At 35.5% G+C, this 21,306-nt stretch overlaps 1 protein-coding gene across 4 annotated transcripts in view; it reads right to left on the bottom strand.

Annotated features, from left to right (window-relative positions):
- LOC128557686 (chitin synthase chs-2-like) overlaps positions 1–21,306 on the bottom strand; it is a 146,705-nt gene that overhangs the window by 30,709 nt on the left and 94,690 nt on the right. For all 4 annotated transcript variants that reach the window (XM_053545636.1, XM_053545634.1, XM_053545635.1 and 1 more), the window contains 6 exons: positions 17,533–17,735; positions 8,363–8,530; positions 7,506–7,656; positions 5,881–5,985; positions 2,991–3,106; positions 92–203 (listed from right to left, as the gene is read on the bottom strand). In XM_053545636.1, the coding sequence (XP_053401611.1) occupies positions 92–203; positions 2,991–3,106; positions 5,881–5,985; positions 7,506–7,656; positions 8,363–8,530; positions 17,533–17,735 (855 nt within the window). The remainder of the gene's footprint in view (positions 1–91; positions 204–2,990; positions 3,107–5,880; positions 5,986–7,505; positions 7,657–8,362; positions 8,531–17,532; positions 17,736–21,306) is intronic.

The following is a 21,306-nucleotide window of genomic DNA, read 5'->3' as shown; positions in this document are numbered from 1 at the left end:
AGAGAGTAACTAAAACTGTTACATGAAATACCGTGTAAATATACACTGAATACAGCGTGCGTAAACATAAAAAGTAAGAAAAGGTTCGTACAGTTTGTTTCAGCCTCAGGCGAGTTAATGAAGTCCATTGTGATTTGCGCTGCCATGCCTACTATGGTAGGTGTCATCACGACGGCATACAAAAATATCAAAATCCGTGCCACCTGCAAGGTAATGTCATAGAATTATACAAAGTCTTATCTTACTACTTTTGTCTTTATCAAATCAAAGAGCATAGGTTTTTATGACAGAAGATCTCACATGCCAGTGGCGGGATTCGAACCCGGGTTGATCGGGTGCAAGTCCAAGTAATCACCGAACCAAACAGTCGCCTCCTTGACGCAATTATCAGAGACTGGCTTTAAATGTAAAGGTTATGCGTCAGCGACCGTAACACTTCCCCTAATCAAAGAAGACATCAATTAAGACGATGTGTACGCCATTTTCGGAACATAAAAAAGGCCTATTCCGGACGAGCCCCATCTAACGCTGACTTAAGCTAACAAATCAGAGAGCATAGCATTTTTCACGGAAAATCCAGAGCAATGCTTCTCTTAAGCAAAAAAAATGATTACATTATGCTATGTGCTTCATTTCACAACTTGCATATTTTCTTCTTCGAACTAGTTGAAGCTTAATGTTGGCCATAGAAAACAAGTGAGCAGAACTTACATGCCTTTCATTTAGGCATTTGGAAACACAACCAACCGAGCATAACTTAAAGTGTTGTTTTTTACTCTAAGGATGCTATGCACAGAACGTCTCAGATGCTACTGCACGTTAACCATGCAGCCCCATAGCTAATCTTGCCAATCTAGCCCCAAACCAATCCAAAACCTCAATAGCCTCCAGCCAAAAAATCAGCCCCTCCGGAAACAAGATCAGCCTAAAACCCTATAGCAAAACCACAGCAAAACCACCAACCTTCAGTCTCCAACACGAGCTCAAAACAACCTGCAACAAGCCCTCTCCCGAACCAAGCGCTAAAGTATATCCATAAATACCCGTGTCTCCTAAATCACTTAGCTCTCAATATACGAACTAAACCAGAATCTACAAACTCCCAACTTCCACAAGTATAGCTCAAAATCCCTCCCCTATAACCCTCCCAGAAACATCAACTAGCCAGCCTCCTTCCAACCACCCCCACCCTGCATCATCCAAGCAAGTCATCCAGCTTCTAAGAAATCAACTTCGCCCACAAAACCAGTCTCTTATTAGAAAAAGCTCCTAGTCCCCACTAAAGCTGAGGCATTTAATCACGCCTATACTACCAATATTCATAAACAAGCCTCTCAGCCAGCCCCAGACCCATTGGTTTCAGGCATCACACCACACCACACCACCCCACACCAGCCCAAAGCTCCTCCTAAAACCAACATCGAATTGCAGACATCAAACTCAAACCAGCATTCCTCCCTCAAATATGATTAAAGTTATATCTTATTAATGATATAGGATCTGAGGACTGCCGATAGAGGGTAACGTTAAAGCGACGTTTTTGCCAGCCGATCAAAGATTTGCTTCCAACTTTTAAAAGTAAAAAAGTGGTTAAAAATCTTTATGTAGCCCGTGATTCAATTTTTATCGAAATGTCATTATCATGGGCTCTCTCTCTCTCTCTCTCTCTCACCATTTCACCACTCCCCCAACACGCTCTCCCAATAACATTACCAACTGCTAAATGCACGGAACAAATTATTCTACAATGGAATAATAAATGTTCACAAACTAATCAAAGCACATGCCACAAAAGCTGATGCATTACAAAAAGATCTTTTAAAAATGATTTTGTGAGTGGTATGTCAAACACAGTACATTGAATTAAAAGGTATGACAAACTGGCACAACCTTGCAAACCGAGTTAAGAAATAAAGATCAAACAACTATTCAAGAACAATAAGACTAGCTAGCTTCAAATTATATAAAAAGACATCATTTCAGTTACAAAATGAAGAATGTAGCATAATGAGCAAACAGTTTGTTAAAATGAAGCATTGCCGAACATTGAGCTCATTTTATTATTTTGTTTTAAAGTGAGCATAAACCACCTGGAATAAATGTGATAAATTACTGTTATCATAATAGTAGTACCATTTGGATTGCTATATTCGGCTCGAGTTGATTTTGCTAGATCCGATCTCATGATGCGCGCAAGCGTGTGTGTATTCGGGTTTAACGTCTTTTCAACAAGTTTTCAGTCATATAAACGGCGGCGTCTACTTGTAGCAGTGAGCAAAATGCCCAACTTTATAGTGCTGCCTCACTGGAATATCACGCCGTAGACACATGGCATGATACCCCACCCACTCACATTATACTGACACCGGGCTGACCAGTCCTAGCACTATCCTCTTTATGCTGAGCGCCAAGCGAGGAAGCTACTAGTACTATTTTTTCACGGCTTTGGTATGACGCGGCCGGGGATCGAACCCGCGACCTTCCGCACTCGAAGCGGACGCTCTACCACTAGGCTACCAATACGCGCAAGCTATTCCCTTTTTTTATTTAACGAAATCAATGTTTGTCGATGTTGATATAGAAATAAGTGAAGTTTTGTTTTGTGCGCTCTATCAGGTCATAAATATTATAGAAAGTAGACAGGCAACATACAGTACAAAAGGCACAATACGTTTTTTTTTACTGTTATTATTTACTTGTGAAATATAAGCAGTAATTTTGACAGAATTGATAAAGGTATATAATAAACCGTAATATAAGTTTGCCGCGAATTTATCAAAAGCCCATTTTGAACTGCCCATTGAATATATGATTATTTCAGAATGTAAGAATACATTTTGGTAAAGGACAGACATGTCAGTAGATTGTGTATACAGGTATACTGATGAAATAATTTATATGATGCACTAAAAGAAACAAAAGATCACAACATTGAAGAGTAAGTTCATATGATCAAACCGCCCTTACCTTTATAATCAAACTGCCCTTACCTTTACCTGCGTTTTCTGTGAAGATAATAAGCATACAGTGCCAAAACCAAACGACACAATAACCTGAACAATAATTGTTGGTACTGTGCTCCAGTCCAAACCGTACCGTAGGCCTCCTTTTAACCAAAATAAAAGACAGAGAAGCTTTGTAAAATGAATTTGTTTTGTAAACTCATGCATATAATCGGACAATTTAAGTATCTGACACTACACTTTTACAAATTTCATTCATCTTTTTACAGGAAACCGACGTCTAACATGTATTTAAAGTTAACTTCCAGAAGTAATCTGTTATATAACAACACAACGAGACAGATAAAAAGACATGCAACTGAATTAAAACAATTTTTGTTATGGCCAGGTGTTATGGCCAGGACGCTATATTTTGTATTGACAGATATTTGTTTCGAAATCGCACCGTGCTTGACAATTTTATGATCTGTAACAAGTTTACGAAAACGCATAGATACACAAGTTACGTAGCCTACCATGGTGCTATCAGGATGACGGTAGTGATTTTCATGCGACACTTCGGAGGGGAAATTCGTTTTACGTGTAAAAGCGGCGTTCATTTGGCTCTCGGCACTGTCCTGGTCTAACCGGCGTACGCAGATGAGCTGCGACGGTCTTGCGAAATAAGCAGAATGGCAAATCATATATTTTTGCGATAGAAAATCGGGTAAATTTCGCGTTTGGGGACGGTACCAGTAAAGTAAGAAACATACCACAACTTGTTTGGAACTCATTTACATTCTTAGCGTTATTGACGAAAGGCCTACTAGAAAATCACATGTCATGGTGAAAAGACACCAGAGCAACGCGATCTAGCTGTCAGAATGTGCCTAGCCGGGACAAATTTACTACACGTGGGTAAATGTTTTGCATCTTCAGGAGAATTCTGATATAATTTGTTTGTAGCTGTTACTTTGAATGTTACTTCAATTTTTAACCTAATTACCGTTTACAAGAATCTTCAGTCGGTGACTATCTATTATCTGAGCTCTTTTGGCGAAATATAACCAAAGTACAATTCATTGAACTGACCAAATTGTAATTTTGTTGCAAAATTCCAACAGCTGGGGCGCGTTGGACTTGTGTTAATTTCCATGATATGTGTTTGTCTGGCAGGACATTTGTCAGTAATGCCAAAAGTGTTTATAATCACGTGCATATTGATGCACATGTCATGCACGTTCAAAATACGCTATATCGGTCAAAACAGCTAATGCGATAACGTTGGCAGTCAGTCGGCCAAAAATAAATCAATAATCAGCTGCAGTACCTATTCAAATGTCGGTATTTGCAATTTCTTGTAAAAACATGTATTACTATCTTCATAAGCAACATACAATAATGTTTTTAGCTTCGTTTAAATATTTCTGTACACCAGATTAAAGAACAAATATTGCATCTAATCTATAGTTGGTCGCCCTTTACGGAACCCAAACTCTGCGCCAGAAATAACGTTGTAATTTTGAAATAAAACCCATTCATTTATTCAATATAAACGTTATAAATCAAGATATACAACTAATAGTTTAAAATACTTCTGACAATACCCCATCATAATATTTATATATAAATATATTGACACCTGCATTCGACTTTTCGAGGAAATATACCGAGTTCAAACAGTATTTAGGCAGTTCATAAATGTGAAGAAATTACATCTATACTTTCTTTTGAAGTATTTATTTATAAAAATGTTACTATACATGGCTTTTTACAACATTCATTATTTCATTAACTGTTACAGGCTGATTTAACCCAGGAAAATAAAAATAAACTATTATCTAGAATAAAGGTTTTGTAGGAAGAAAAGAAGTGAAGTACTGTGAAATCATTAATATTCGTGGGGGACTAAATTTCATGGATTTCGTGGTTGAGTCAATCCACAAAATTTAATCCCAACGAACAAGTGAAATTCCAATTCATTTTATGTTGTAAAGCTGAAATCCACGAATTCATATCCCCACGATATTTCCGTTTAGACCAAAACCACGAAATTTCATGCCCACGAAATTAAATGATTTTACAGTATATGGTAAACATTTTACAGGTTCACCTGTATAGGTGAATGTAAATTTTCATAGTTATCATATAAAATCTGTTAAAGTTTTATGGTAAATACAGATGTTTTGACTGTTTTGTGCTCGATTTAAGGATGAATGCTACTTTCATTACGTTCTACAAAAGATAGATTAACAGTTATTTCATAAAATGTTCTCGTATGAAATGAAAACAGTTACTGTGAAAAAGATCCTTTGGAAGATTAGAATGCAACCAACAAGAATTTAAGCAGACCCGGTTTGATTTAGCCTGTCCATGAGAGGTAATGAAATGTGCAGCACCCCTCGAGTCCCGTAGCAACGGATTAATCGGAACTTAAGGGGAAAGTTACTTCCCCTTTGTTGTGTTATCACTGGTATTGGTGTGCACTACAAGGCTCAATTTGTATGTCATTGTGTGTTTGTTATTTGATTTAGCAAATGCATCTTATCGATAATGCTTTGTTTTATGTACACTTTTACCGAAATAAATCTACCTATCTAACTCTTTTACACATCCATTGAATGGACTCCATGATCCCCAAGGATTAGAAAATATAACAACACTGAATTCAAATACATGTATGGGAAGACTTTTAACAGCCGCCATACGACAATTAAAGATTGCTGTTGTGATAGTTTATAAAATCTGTAAAAAGATCCTTGGGAAGCATAGAATGCAACCTAAAAGAATAGTAGCAGACTACCATGATTGAGTCTGTTCATAAGAGGTAATGAAATGTGCAACACCTCTCATGCAAGATGAGAACAAGAAAAGAAGTCTGCTTAATAAATGTAATTAAGACAACTTGTAGCTCATATACTCAACTATATATCGTTACCTGCAACCAGTAATATTGTAGAACTTGGACCAATCAGGTTCGCTAAAAGTAACGCGAACTGGTAAAACCGGAACATAAAGGACACACGGTGATTTTTCTTTGTCACTGTAATGCAATGGTATGAAATGTATTAGGTACAGATTTACAGAATGGTGATTTTGCAAACAGACAACAGAATCAAGTTTACACTGTGGTTCAATACTAGAATTAAATAACAATAGTATGTGATCAGCCAAGATAATACTAAATTTATATTTTGCTGTACATTAAGCAATAAGCTGCGGTGTTTCGACAGACTTTCATGAAAACTGTTTTAATTAAGGCGATATTCAATTGAGAATTACTATCATTTAAATTCAAAATTATTAATAGTCGTAGAAATTCAAGATCTATGCCTTTATCCTTTATAGTCGTGACTAATGCATTGAAATTTATAAAAAAATTAATAGTATCATAATGTTTAATTTACTCTACCTTCCGATTGATAATCGTTTTTATAAAAATTAACCCACCAACAAGGCATCTGTCTACCACTAAACAACTGTTAAGAATTAATTCGCCACTAACTTGTGGCCACCCGCCTTACAAGTATGTGGTAATTTGAACTGATAAAGCTCTATAAAACAGCAACGTTATAACATTAAAGAGGAAAAAAACATAAGAATAAAATATTGTTTTGCAGTTCTGATTTAAGTGCAGAAATCTAAATCTGATCAGAAAAAGCTATGGGTGCCTCATCTTCCGTTTCCTTCAGCGATTCCGTAATGAAACATCCTCGTGATAATTGTATACCCATGACATGAGATATCAAAAACCTGATAAATGCTCCTTTATCTAGTCCATGTGAAAAGCAAGTATTTATAATAGTTAGTGGTTGAATACATTAACCTTTAAGATAGCACAGTGGATGATAGTGGCGTGATTGCCTTATTTGGTGGATAAGGTAATCTGAATTGTGAATAGCAACCAGCTAATTTCAGATTTTATACATAAGAGAAAGTCGAAAGTCAATGAGCCGAAGATGTAGCCTGCGCTAATTTAGGCTGTGCAGCCAGTAACACTGGAAATGCTACCATAGTCGGACATAGACCGACGCGCTGACCGTCTTTGGACCCTTCTATTCCTTCTATTTGCCATGAACTTCTTGAGTTGACCTTTATATTCCTGCAAAAGCAACGTAAGGTTTGATTTGCAATTGGGTTGACCTATTTATGTGGGCGTCCAACTAGAGATCGTTTGAAATATTAACGTCTAGGTATTTTGCTGAGGTGACATGTTTTAGTAATGCATTGTGCAGGTAGTATTGTAAGGGAATATAATGCTTCCTTCTTGTGACGTCGATAACTTGGATCTTGGAGGGATTAAATTCCATATCCTAGCCTAACTCCCACTTTTCTAATGTTTTTATGTGACTTTAAAGGATATTTGATATTGTGACAGAGGTAAGTGAGATGTATATTGCAGTGTCATCTGCAAATGGACGCACTTTAGACGACTGGATATTTTATGGAAAGGCATTTACATAATTATATGCAAGGACGAGCAGGGGCCAAGGCAGTGTAAAGTGTATTTTAAAATGGATCGACCACAGTTTGATATTTGGTCTAATACTTGAAAATATACACCTTTGTCCCAGTCTTTGATCAAGAGCCATACATTAGCCACAGTTGATGCTAACCACCGCCTCCTTTGCTTTAAGAACTCTGCAAATTGCTGTGGACAATGCGTTTGTACTTTGGAAGCCGCGCAGTATTCTATGAACCAGCCTTCCTGTATCTGAAATACACGGTGCGTTGGAACATATCAAAATATATGTTTACACAGTAATATTAAAAAAAGTCAGATGTTTGTAAGCAGAAAGTTTGATACGATGCACTGTCAATTTACAACGTGACTGTAGAAAAGGATAACATCCTGACTCTGGCTTAAACCTGTTTAAATTGGCAACTGCTGACAAGCAGATCATTCTTTAACAAATCAAGCAGACACGGTGACCAGAACAAATAACAGTAAAAGGTTGGACCGTTTCGAAACTTTCTCACTTTCACATTTCTTTTAACAACACTTTGTTTTCGATTCAGCGGCAAATTTCTCAGTCTAAATGATTAGGCTGACACATTTCCAAATGGCAAGCTTCTTTAAATTTAAAATGGCATTTGATTTGGCTCCATATATAACCAATATCATCGTCGGATACCCACGATTGCTTGCTTCCGTCTCACTTAAGTAATAGAACGGATAAATCGTGGGAGTCCGATGTTGAACCAATATCAGAAAATGTATCGCTCTTGGGCAAGTTGATCAGTCAAAAAACAGTCAGTTTATTTGTGCCAAGAGAAATAAATGTAACCCGAGTCGCAGCAAAATATTTATCATCGTATGTCGCCAGTTAATGTGGTATTATATCTTTATGACATGTAAATTAATAATTACCAATATATAGTTCTACTAGGAGCGTATACAAGTATTTATTTGTACATACCATGAGTGTGCAAAACCACCTGTCCTCACCCATATCCTTTATTAAAAAGTCAAAGGCATCTTCTACGTTGGTGTCGTATTTAGCAAGAACGTCTCCAACAGCCTTGCATCTGTATATGCTAAAACAGCCTGGTGCACATAGCACTGTTCCGAGGATCTGTTCTGCTGCCTACAGTTGAATTAAATATATATACCGCATGACTTCTCTTAAACTCTTCATATTTTCTTAATGCAACCAATTTCTACTTGATTAAAGAAGCGATTCATCTTTAAGTATCTTGATATGTCAGCTAAATTAAATTCAGTCCTCTCTGCCATGTTAAAATTAAATGTTTTACAATTGTTTGCGCTTGACTAGAGAATGCGAAGAACTTTTCACGAATCTTCGAAATATAGCACTTGCCTTCTTACTTGCTCTCTTATATTGATACACTGACTGTTTACTTGTAGATAATTCATTCGCCTTTTTCACATACGTAAGATGAAAAGGGGTAATATCGATTTTAATCTTTTATCGCATATATTCAGTTCCAAACTACATATCCAATCAAACACAGAGACAGCCCACATATTTTTATCGTTGTTAATATTTTCAGAAAACCATTTCTCACGTTTTATAGAAGTTTCCCGAATATCACATTTTTCCTTCTCGACCCCTCACATCTTATTCAACTTGTTATTCTGCTTTGGAAATTAAATTTGTATGATTTTAAGTATTTTGAAAGACCATACAAAGAGTTAAATGCAGACACAATGAAAATTATTGTACAAGTAATTTTAGTGTTGTTACTAAAACCTAAGCTTGAAGTTTTCTACTGAATCCTGTTTGATACCTTAATGTTAAATTTCGTAATTTTAGATAAGTGCAATACTTAAAGGATGTACGACCACTTATTTTTCAGGATATCCGCCATTTTGAAAAATGTAACTTCGAATATTTCATTCTAACAAAATGTATGCCAAAGGTAATGTAAAATGATAAAAATATAGCTAATGATGTACTTTTAACCAAACTTGTTGCGAAAACAAATTCACCTTAGTTTTGGCTGTCATTTGTAAAATTGATGTGTGACGTGCAATGGGTTAGGGGCCAGTAACATCAAATATCTAATAAAGTAGATTAGGTTTGGTTCTGATATGTTTCTGACTAATATATATATTGATAAGCTACAATTGAAATCAAAATTTTCAACATAGCACTTTATATCATCTCAGAACTTCGTCCGACGTCCGTCGTCAACAATTTGACTCTTAGCCCTTTAGATGTCACAATTTTGGTCCAATCTAAATGAAACGTAGCCAGTATGTTACCCTCAATAAAATCTTGGACGAGTTTGATATTGGGTCACCTGTAGTCAAAAGCTAGGTCACTAGGTCAAATTAAAGGAAAAGATTGTTAATATACTAGAGCCCACATTTATGACCGTATCTAAATGAAACTTAAATAAAATTGTAATCTTTAGGATCTTTAGGTAAAGTTAAAATTTAGATGAGGTGGGATAATACACTAGGTTACCAGGTTAAATCAAAGGAAAAGCTTGTTAACACTCTAGAGGCCAAGGTTATGTATCTTCTTGAAACTAAGTAAGAATGCTAACCTTAATGATTTTAAGGTCTAGTTGGAATCTGGGTCATTTGGGGTAAGGAACTAGGTTACCATGTCAAATCAAAGGAAAAAATTGTTAACACTCTAGAGACCACATTTACGACCGTATCTAACTGAAACTCAGAATGTTCAGCTTTAAAATTTAGATAAGGTGAAATAAAGAAAACTAGGTTACCAGGTCAAATCAAAGGAAAAGCTTGTTAACACTCTAGAGGCCAAGTTTACAAATCGAGGGCTTAGCGCAAAACGGTTGTAACTGCAATTTTGAATATTTTACAGGAAAACAATAAAACTTAATAATTTTTTTTTAATTTTCATCATTCAAACTAAGTGTATTGCATGGAAACATATGTTTCATTTTTAAATATTTTCAGCACTAGCTCTGTTCTTGCATTTAAAAAAGAGATATTTGTTAAAGTGCCAGTTACAACCGTTTTGCACTTAAAATGCAGAGATATGGGGAAAATGTTTAAGTGCAATGCAGAGATTTGGGTAAAATGTTTAAGTGCAAAACGGTTGTATCTGTCAGTTACAAGTGTTTTGCTCTTAAAATGCAGAGATTTTGGGGAAATATTTAAATGCAAAATGGTTGTATCTGAAATGAAAATGATTTTATTTTCAATAATTTATGTGAATTTTTTAATTCTGACTTATCGATGTTTTTTTTTATTTCAAATTTACTTACTTAACTACCAGTTAGTGCTGCTTTTGTTAACTAAATAATATGAATATGAAACACACCATAATTACCGGTACTATAACTTTAGCATTTTATGCTGTAAAACAACCTTTGCAACAGAAATAAACATTTACAACTATAATTAATATAAGTAATGTTAACATAATTATGGTTAATATAGCTGATTAAATGTATATTTATCCAGAACCCATTTTTGCCTATCATCAATCAAAAAGAGCATCTGCAAACAGTGTTCAACCTGATCAGATGCCAAAGAATGCGGTGTGTAATTAGGTCCTACACTGTTTGTATAGAAAAAACTGCATTTTACAAAGATAGAAATAACTTATATGTCAAATGAACTTTTTAAATACATAAAGATGGAAGGGTCCAATAATGGCATTAAGAAGTCAATGCACTTTGATATTGAATCAACTGTGTTAAATTAAATGTTACTAATGTATGAATGCAATGGTTTGTTTTTATACAATAAAATGCAAGTAGATCATTTTTAAGACTGCAGGGATATTTTTCTGTTGAAAAGCTTCATTTGCAATATAACATTTCAAAAGTTGGCAGCCTTTAAACAAATCCTGGCTGTAGTTCATAGGCGTCACCAGAAATTTCTGGAAGTGGGTGTGAGTAGGATGTGTGAAAAGTGTGGGGGTATGGGGGCCTTCCCCAGAAAAATTGTTAAATCAAGAAGTTATTTTATGCGATTTGGAGTTTATCTGAAAAAGTACTGATCTTTAGGGGACACTGTACTTCATTATCAAAGGCGTCAACAACTCACAAGCAACGCACAAAGTTTGAATGTGGTCACTTAGATATGATGATATCCATGCATGTGCTTTATCTGTGACTCCATATTGATATTCGAGTCTGTGTAACAGTGTGTGATGGTCAATCGTGTCAAAAGTTGGAGACATCTCAAGTAGCACAAGACTTTAGACTTTTGGTCAAGAGATGGGAAGATACCATTTTGTACTTTTATCAGCCGACTCAGGTGGATAAAACTATATGTACACAGACTGCAGTCCCTCATGTAGCTTATTTCCACTCAAGTGCCACTGAAGATGCTCATCTACTACCTTTTCTAAGATTTTTTAAATGAAAGGGAGCTTAGACACAGGATTTAGGTTTTGAAAATGATTCAAGACTTGGTTTCTTAAGCAGAGGTCTTATCCTCACACTCTTAAAGGCACTCGCTACAGTTTTTCCGGACGGGTCGATATTTACCCCAACACCGTGCCAATTTGGTTTCGATGTAGCTCACTGCAGACTTGGTGCGGTCGTCTGTGCATGTCCGGAAGTGATTATCTAATGTCGCGTACGGCAAAAATTCGCAAATTATTGTATGTTCGCATGCATTTAATGTACAAAATGTATAATATATTGACTAAAGGTTAGGGTAAGTATCATCATGGTTACAAAATATATACATATAATGTACTTTTAGTTCAAATTGCTTCAATCATACATATACTGGAGTCTGTTATTTATACCAGCGCTCAAACTCTGCATTGAGTCACAGCTGTTTCTAATCCCGTACCGTACCCGTACTGTACATTCGTAAACTATAGGTTTTGTTAAAAAAAATGGGCGGAAACTTTCATCGTTCTATGCCATCAAAATGCTTCAGAAACACCTTAAAATCCGCTTATTAAGAAATCTGCCGTTTGATAATTTTATATTTATATATTTCTAAGTCATTTGCTCAAACACTGAATGAGTATTTCGTACCAACCTGCGTTGTATAAATGCCCGCCACACCCCACCTTGTTGTAATTTGATTTAAGCGAAATCTAATATGGTGACCTATCAATTTTCTTTTTGTTTTAGATTAGGTAGACATAATCAAAGGCATGTGCAGAGTTTGATTAAATTCTATTATGTGAAACTCAATAAAATAGCAGAAGAACTTAAAATTGACAAAAATAGGCAAAAATAGCCTATATTTTAGGATTACAGAAATTTTGAAAAATGTTTAAAATAGCACCATATCTAGGGGCAAATTAAATTGAAACAAAGCTGGTGACCTAGTATTTTTATTTCATTTTTCAATGCATCATAACATGATCTTTTAATACAAAACATTTCATCAAAATCTATTATTGAGAAAAAAATTACGAAACTGTAGCGAGCGTCCTTAAGTTCTTTGGTATATAACCTAATTCCACTGATGTATTTATGATGTTTGTTATTAACGGCAATAGCTCATTAAGACTTTTGTTTAAAAAGATTTTGAGCCATGATGGCAAAGGGTCGAGTTCACGGGATTTGCTTGTACGAGTTGTTTTACCTCGTCTGTTGTAACAACTGCAGGAGTTAAATCAATTTTCTACTTCCTGATGCTCTGAACTAATAAAGTCTGCTAAATCACAATCAGTCTGGCTATGTGAAATAATGTCATTTCTAATGTTTTCAATTTATCAATAAAAAGTCACTAAAGTTCTGTGCAAGTTCCTTTGAGGATGCGTTGGAGGCACGGGAAGCATCTTGACTGTCTCCTGGCTTTTGGTTATCTTGGCCAAACTTTTGTGGTCAGTGCCACATGACTACCTTATCAGAGAAGTTTGGGCCTAAATTAGGAATGTATTTACGGTAGTACATTGGTCCCTATAAGTGATGGTCCATTGTTAATGTTACATTTATTACATCTCCGCTCAAGCTTGCGTTTTTAATGTTTAGCCCCATGAATTTTGTCTGTAAACCACAAATAGCAAGGTATGTGCCTTCTGGAAATGTATTTAGTACAAGGGAGGCTGAGATGTCTTGTTTGAAAGAACATACTTCAATAAAGAGCATAATTTCATTAAAAGAAATTGTCTTCCGACCAGTGCTGGTTCAATTTATACAACAGGCATTGAAATGAATTGCATTATGGTCTTGTGACATATTACCAGTATTGACACAAAGACCGGGAACGATGACCTCAACACCTGATAGTATTCTGCTGCTATCCCTGGTTATAATAACATCTAATGTATGGCCGCGGGCATGGGTAGGTCCATTCACATGTTGATGCATACCACATGTTTGAAGTACACTGACAGCATTTCTATCTGATAGAATATCAAGATGGAAATTCAAGTATCCCACAATGACAATATCTTTATCAACTGTAGCATATCTGCCTAGGAAGGCAGGCCATTCTGTTAGAAACAGCTAGTTTGTAAACCATTTTGTTTTGTTTGTGGTGGTCTATATATCACTGTCACTAGTGCAGAAAATCTATTGATACTCAAAATACAATGCATGAATTCAAATTGCTTAAAATCCTTGTCACAAGTACTAAGATGCTATGACAGGAAGGGTAAATGCAGATTTATGTATGAGAACCACAGCTTCTCCACGGCTGCCACTGCACCTTACAACATTTTTAATCGAATAACCATTTGGTACAATTTGAAATGTTAGTAAAAATATCGGAACTTTAATTGTGATTGCTTCAGACAGTACTTGTATATTATTCAAATGGACTCCTTCAGTGACATCCCATACTGACTTAACTCTATATGCACCCCCTTGTACTTTTGTAGTTTATATTATCTAACTGTTTTATTGTAAATAAATGCAAGTTGAAGGGCGTAGCATGGCGAAAAAAACAACAACAAAGAACGGACATTCAAAGTGAAAAGGCAAACTTTGCCGAAAAAAAGGGTGGTGTGATCGCATCCCCCTTGATACGCCCTTGTATTTACTGTGATGCTACCACATTTTGAATATAAATATATTGAGTAGGAGATATCTTTATAGTAGAAAGCTATGTGCAGTTGTGTTTCCAATGTCATATTATATTAACTTTCGTTCTGCATCTGTTAACAACTAAATAGGAACGTAACTAACAAGGTGCAATGAACCTGGCTAGAATTCATTATAATATTTCCATTATTAATATGACATATTGCATTAATTGGACCCCCTCCAAAATCCATCACACAAATGATGTCACTGGTGATGTCATCAACATAATTTAGTTCCCTTTTTACTTGTTTGTTTATAATACATTTTTTGTGCAAAACGGTTGTAACTGGCAGTTACAACCGTTTTGCACAAAAACAAAACGGCACTTGCAGATTTAACCTTTTGGCAAAAAAAAAAAAAAAAAAAAAAAAAATAAAAAAAAAATTAAAAAAAAATAAAATAAAATAACACATAAATCTTCAGAGTTCAAACTTAATATTTTACAGGATTATGTAGACATGTAAAATAGGTTGAAAAGTGTAAAAAAGTGATTTTTGTAAAAAATGTCAGTTACAACCGTCGCGAAATGTATCTTCATGAAACTAAATAAAAATACTAATCTTAATCATCTAAAGGTCTAATTGGAACCTGGGTCATTTGGGATAAAAAAACTAGGTCACCAGGTCAAATCAAAGAAAAAGCTATTTAACAATTTAGATACCTCATTTATGACCATATCTTAATGAAACTTGGTCAAAATGTTAATCTTAATGATCTTAAGGTCAAGTTCTAATCTGGATTATACGGGGTCAAAAACTAGATTACCAGGTCAAGTCAAATGTAAGAATTGTTAACATACTAGAGACCTAATTTAAAGTTTGAATTTGATAGGAATTGACCAGGATGTTTGTCTATATAATTTCTAGATCAGCTTCGAATCTGGGTCATGTGAGGTCAAAAACTAAGTCACCACCCCAAATCAAAGGTAAAGCTTGATAACAATCTACTGGTCAAATTTATAACTGTATTTTCATGAAACTTGGTCAGAATATTAATCTTGATGATTTTTAGGCAAAGTTGGAATCTGAGTTATGTGGGATCAAAAACTAAGTCACAAGGTCAAAACAAAGGAAAAGATAGTGAACACTCTAAAGACCACATTTATGACCATATCTTTATGCAACATGGTCAGAACGTTAATCTTGATCATCTTATAGTTAAATTCTAATCTGACTTAGGTGGGGTCAAAAACTAGGTTACCAGGTCAAATCAAATCAAATGTATGAGGGTCATTTATGATTATACACAATTTCAGCCTTTTAATCCACTTCCGGAAAGCGTCAGCATAATCACATTTGGGCACACTGTTCAGATACAGTCATACTGGAATATGGCGGATCCTATAGCAGTTCGAGTCCGAAAACGACGACCTTCTAAATGCTTTTTAGTCCTGGGAATAACCAGAAATCACAAGGTGTCAAATCTGGTGAATACGGTGGGTGTGGCAGCACTGAAACACACTTTTCCTGCAGAAACGAGGTTACAAGTGATGACGTATGTGCGGGTGCTTTATCATGTAAAAAAGAGCCTTCTTAATCTGAGGACAGGGCGACGCTGTTTTACACATTTTTTTCAAGTTTTTTTTTCAACACATGGTCTCTATACAGTTTTCCAGTAACAAATCTGCCTCATGGTATCGCGATTTGGACGGTTTCTCCGCGGCAATTAAGAAATATGGCGTACATGATCTTTTTAACACTTAGTGTCCGTTTAGCATCTGAAGGTCTTCTAGTGTTTTTCCTGGCCCATATCTTGTTGCTACACTTTCTAGTGGGTTCAAAAAGGTAAACCCAAGTCTCATCACTAGTAAATAAATTGGAAAAGGCCCGTTCAGTAAAATCCTGATATTTTTTTCAATAGTTTCAGAACAATTTGAACACGTGTCCTCTTTTGAACATCGTTCAACAAATTAGGTACCCATTTGGCAGATATACGTCGAAGATGTAACTCATTCTTTAATATCTTGAAAACCGATCCAACACATATGCCTAACCTCTTGGCCAACTGAGGAGTTTTTCAAGTAACTCCCTCACTAGCTTGATGGTTTTAGGTTCACAGCAATGTTTGGACGACCTGGAAAGGGCTTGTCTTCAGGTGCATTAATTCCACTTTTAAATCTTTTCACCCATCGTGTAACAGTAGTATATGAAACAAAAGTATTTTCCATAGGCATCACAAAGTTCATTAAATATCGTCCGGGCTGAAAATCCTAGTGTAACACGGGTTCTAATGTAAACGCGCATTTGCGCTTTAATTTCACTTGGTATAATTATACACAGTGTATATGAATGTATCTTCTTTCAATGGCTATTAAATCAAGACTACAGGACACATTTTCATGAATATGGTATTGTTTGAAAGAGAATGAAATGGACCATCACATATCTCAAGTTGCACGCGAAAATCGTGCAGTTAATCGGTTTTATAGGTACAGTTGCAAAATTAAATGAATGACCCTCGTAAAGCTTGTTAACAATCTAGAAGCACATTTTATGACTGTATCTTCTTCATGAAACTTGGTCAGAATGTTAATCTCGATGATCTTTAGGTCACATTTGAATCTGGGTCATACGGGGTAAAAACTAGGTTAAACTGAGAGAAAAACTTGTCAATAGTCTAGAGGCCACATTTATGACCGTATCTTAATGAAACTTGGTCAGAATCTTAATCTTGTTGATCTTTAGGTCAATAGGCAGGTAAGCGATACAGGGCCTTCGTGGCGCTCATCTTAAATGTTCCTCAGAATACGTCGATTGACTTACCTATATTTTTAGAAAATTCATAAATGACACAGTTACAATAAATACATTTCATTACATTGTGTTTATATAGGAAGAATTTAAGGATAATTCGTATTTAGATTAATTAAAAAAGTAACTGATTTTTTGCACAAAAATGTAAGATTATAGTGCTCGCAAGGCCCGTCTGGTGCTTCTGCAAGCAACTAAAATATGCAAAATTTCTGATAAGCAAAAATATTAGATTAGATACGGTAGTTTAAGAAACAATATTTCATCATCAAATAAACGACTTAAAGTTGTATATTATGCTGTAATACCTTGTAATTCATTTTGAATTTTGACTGATAAGATACTGTCATGTTCAAAGAGCAATTTAATTCATCTATAACAAAATTTACCTTTTGTAACCAATGCCCGATTGCATATTCGAAAATTTGGTACCAGTAAAGCGGCCCACTTCCTTGAGGATGTATACGGGCACACGCAGCACCTAGATTTGCATCTCGCATTACAAGATCTAGTAAATATTCGACAGAATCAGGAGTAAATGTTACATCTGCGTCTGTTACCAATAGGTAAGATTCCGTTTCAGGGTCAACAACTACGACAAAAAATAAAACGAAAATGATATAAAAAAATAAAGGAAATAACAGATATGCTATTTGCTAAGAAAAACATCTGATAATAATAACGTGTTGCCTAAATAACCGAATGCCTTTTTTTAATATTTGAAATCATTGAATTTGTACGATCTGGGCCCAGTTGTTCGAAACTTAAACCGACCATAAAACTAACAGACAGTTAATTTTTTTTTCAAAAGAATAAGTTTTTGTGGGAAACTCTAGTACGATATTTGATTTTACTGTAAAGACATTTTGGTGTTCATAATCCTTAACTCATATAATTGTTTTTCTAAGTCTTTCATAATAAGATTATTTTGAAATATAAACGTTAAAGTTAATGGACCGTTATAGTTTTGAACAACTGGGTCCTGCACGGATTGTTTGTTTTGTTAGGTTTAACGTCGCACCGACACCGCCCATGCCCCCCTAGCACCGACTTAAACGGAACTCTGTTGCAAAGGTATTGAATGGACTTCATGACACAAAAGTGAAAACATTGATAACCAGCATGATCATTTATACCCTGATGACAATGTAAGACTGAGTCAAATATTTTCAATTTTAGAAAGGGCGGCATGGAAAATAGCAAGAAACTGAACGGTAAGGATTCTACAAGAAACATAAAGAATGGCTCTAGATCGAAAACTTTTTAAGACACATACAACACACTTTTATACCTTCAACGTATATTTTGACATAGTTTATGGTCATAGCTCTGCTCTTGCTGAATGATATCTTTAACGATTCCCATATGCACAATTTCATAATCAGAAAAACAATCCGAGAATGTTTCATGACTCCAGGTTGAACTTTTTTTTAAAAATCCAAACAAGTCTAGGTGCACAACCATAAACGCTAAATAACATTCCCCTAGTTTCATGACGACAGGTCAAATGCATCTTGAGTAATATAAGACACAAACTTATAAGTCTTTTATGCTTGATTTTGATTAGGTCAAGGGCCATAACTTTAGTTTATTGAAGTGCCCCGCTTCCCTCCCTCGGACAAGATTTGGGGAGGAATAAAAAATCACTGCATCACTGTGATCGTGAATTACATGTATGTATAATTAAATCTAATTAGAAAGCAGATACTGAAAGCTCGACAGGTTTTTGTTTCAATGTAAGCATGAATACTGGCTAAACTCCACAGAGGCTTTAATCCTATCGTAACAACTTGCTGATCTATTAAAGATCTAAAGTGACAGTTAAGAAAATATCTGTTGATACTGACTACTGTCCTATCGTAATTACTTGTTGATCTACTTAAGATCTAAAGTGACAGTTGAGAAAATATTTGTAAATATCGACTACTGTCCTATCGTTATGACTTACTGATCTTCTGAAGATCTAAAGTGACAGTTAAGAAAATATTTGTTGATACTGGCTACTGCCCTATCGTAATTACTTGCTGACCTACTTAAGATCTAAAGTGACAGTTAAGAAAATTTCTGTTGATATCGACTACTGTCCTGTCGTTATTACTTGCTGATCTATTGAAGATCTAAAATGACAGTTAAGAAAATATCTGTTGATATCGACTATTGTCCTGTCGTTATAACTTGCTGATCTATTGAAGATCTAAAGTGACAGTTAAGAAAATATCTGTTGATACCGACTACTGTCCCGTTGTTATTACTTGCTGATCTATTGAAGATCTAAAATGACAGTTAAGAAAATATCTGTTGATATCGACTACTGTCCTGTCGTTATTACTTGCTGGTCTATTGAAGATCTAAAATGACAGTTAAGAAAATATCTGTTGATACCGACTACTGTCCCGTTGTTATTACTTGCTGGTCTATTGAAGATCTAAAATGACAGTTAAGAAAATATCTGTTGATATCGACTACTGTCCTGTCGTTATTATTTGCTGATCTATTGAAGATCTAAAATGACAGTTAAGAAAATATCTGTTGATATCGACTACTGTCCTGTCGTTATTACTTGCTGATTTATTGAAGATCTAAAATGACAGTTAAGAAAAATATCTGTTAGACAGTTAAGAAAATATCTGTTGATATCGACTATTGTACTGTCGTTATTACTTGCTGATCTACTGAAGATCTACAGTGACAGTTAAGAAAATATCTGTTAATATCGACTACTGTCCTATCGTTATAACTTGCTGATCTACTGAAGACCTAAAGTGGCAGTTAAGAAAATATTTGGTAATATCGACTACTGTCCTATCATAATTACTTGCTGATCTACTGAAGATCTAAAGTGACAGTTAAGAAAATATCTGTTGATATTGACTACTGTCCTATCATAATAACTTGCTGATCTACTGAAGACCTAAAGTGGCAGTTAAGAAAATATTTGTTAATATCGACTACTGTCCTATCATAATTACTTGCTGATCTACTGAAGGTCTACAGTGACAGTTAAGAAATATCTGTTGATATTGACTACGTCCTGTCGTTATTACTTGCTGATCTACTTAAGATTTAAAGTGGCAGTTAAGAAAATATCTGTTAACATTACGAGGAGTGTTCGATACGAATTGCTTATTGTCCTCTAGCTCGATATCCACGTGGGGCACGATAAAAACCAATACTTACCTGTATAGGGTTATTCAATACCTACACAACGGTGTATAAATGTACATGTTAGACTAAGTGTAAGACATAAAATTTGCCATTTGAATACACGCAATTATTGACCACTGTAGTAAAAATGGTTGGTAGAAGCGTCGACAAGAAAGATGAAATACGGGCTTACATCAAAGCTCACTCAAAACTTGGTTGTTCTTTGAAGCAGCTGATGACTGAACTTTCTACTGCTTATGGACCTTCTTGTGTGTCTTATGACACAGTTCGGCGGTGAAATCTGAGTCTGGTGTAGAGTCCATCAAAAATGCACCGAAATCAGAATCAAAATCTGCATCTCGTAAAGAAATCGTTTCCAAAATAAAGGAAATCATTGAAGGAGATGCCAGATTTACAGTTCGTGATATTGCACGAAAGGTAGGCATATCACTATCAACGGTTCACCTTATTTTGAAGAAGTATTTGAAAGTCAGAAAGATTTCTGCTAGATGGGTGCCACATCTGTTGACTGATGAGCAAAAGAGGCAACAGGTTAAAGTGGCCAAAAAGCTGCTTCAAATGTTTCCAAAATATGACAAAAAGCAGTTTGCCAATGTCGTCACAGGTGATGAAACCTGGGTCCATTATATTGAGCCCGTCAGAAAGGTTAGCAATAAAATCTGGGCCACTTAACACAGCAAACGCCCAATAATTGCAAAACGTTCTTTGAGTGCAAAGAAGGTTTTGTATGCAATCTTCTTCTCTGGTGAAGGAGTCGCAATAAAAGTGCCGGTGAAAAAGGGCAAAAGCATCACCGGAAAGTACTACAAAGACGTAGTACTGAAGAAACTGAAAAAGTATTATCAGAAACGACGCCCTGTCACTGGTTAAAAACATGTCCGTCTTCTACATGACAATGCCCCCGCTCATACCTCCGCGATAGTTACCGCGTTTTTGAAGAAGGAAAAAGTTACTGTTTTGCCTCACCCCACGTATTCCTCAGACCTTGCCCCATGTGA

The sequence above is a fragment of the Mercenaria mercenaria genome, chromosome 6 (genome assembly GCF_021730395.1).
Source record: "Mercenaria mercenaria strain notata chromosome 6, MADL_Memer_1, whole genome shotgun sequence".
NCBI lineage: Eukaryota > Metazoa > Mollusca > Bivalvia > Venerida > Veneridae > Mercenaria > Mercenaria mercenaria.
Note: the sequence above shows the minus strand (reverse complement) of the source record. Positions and strands in the feature narration are given on the sequence as shown.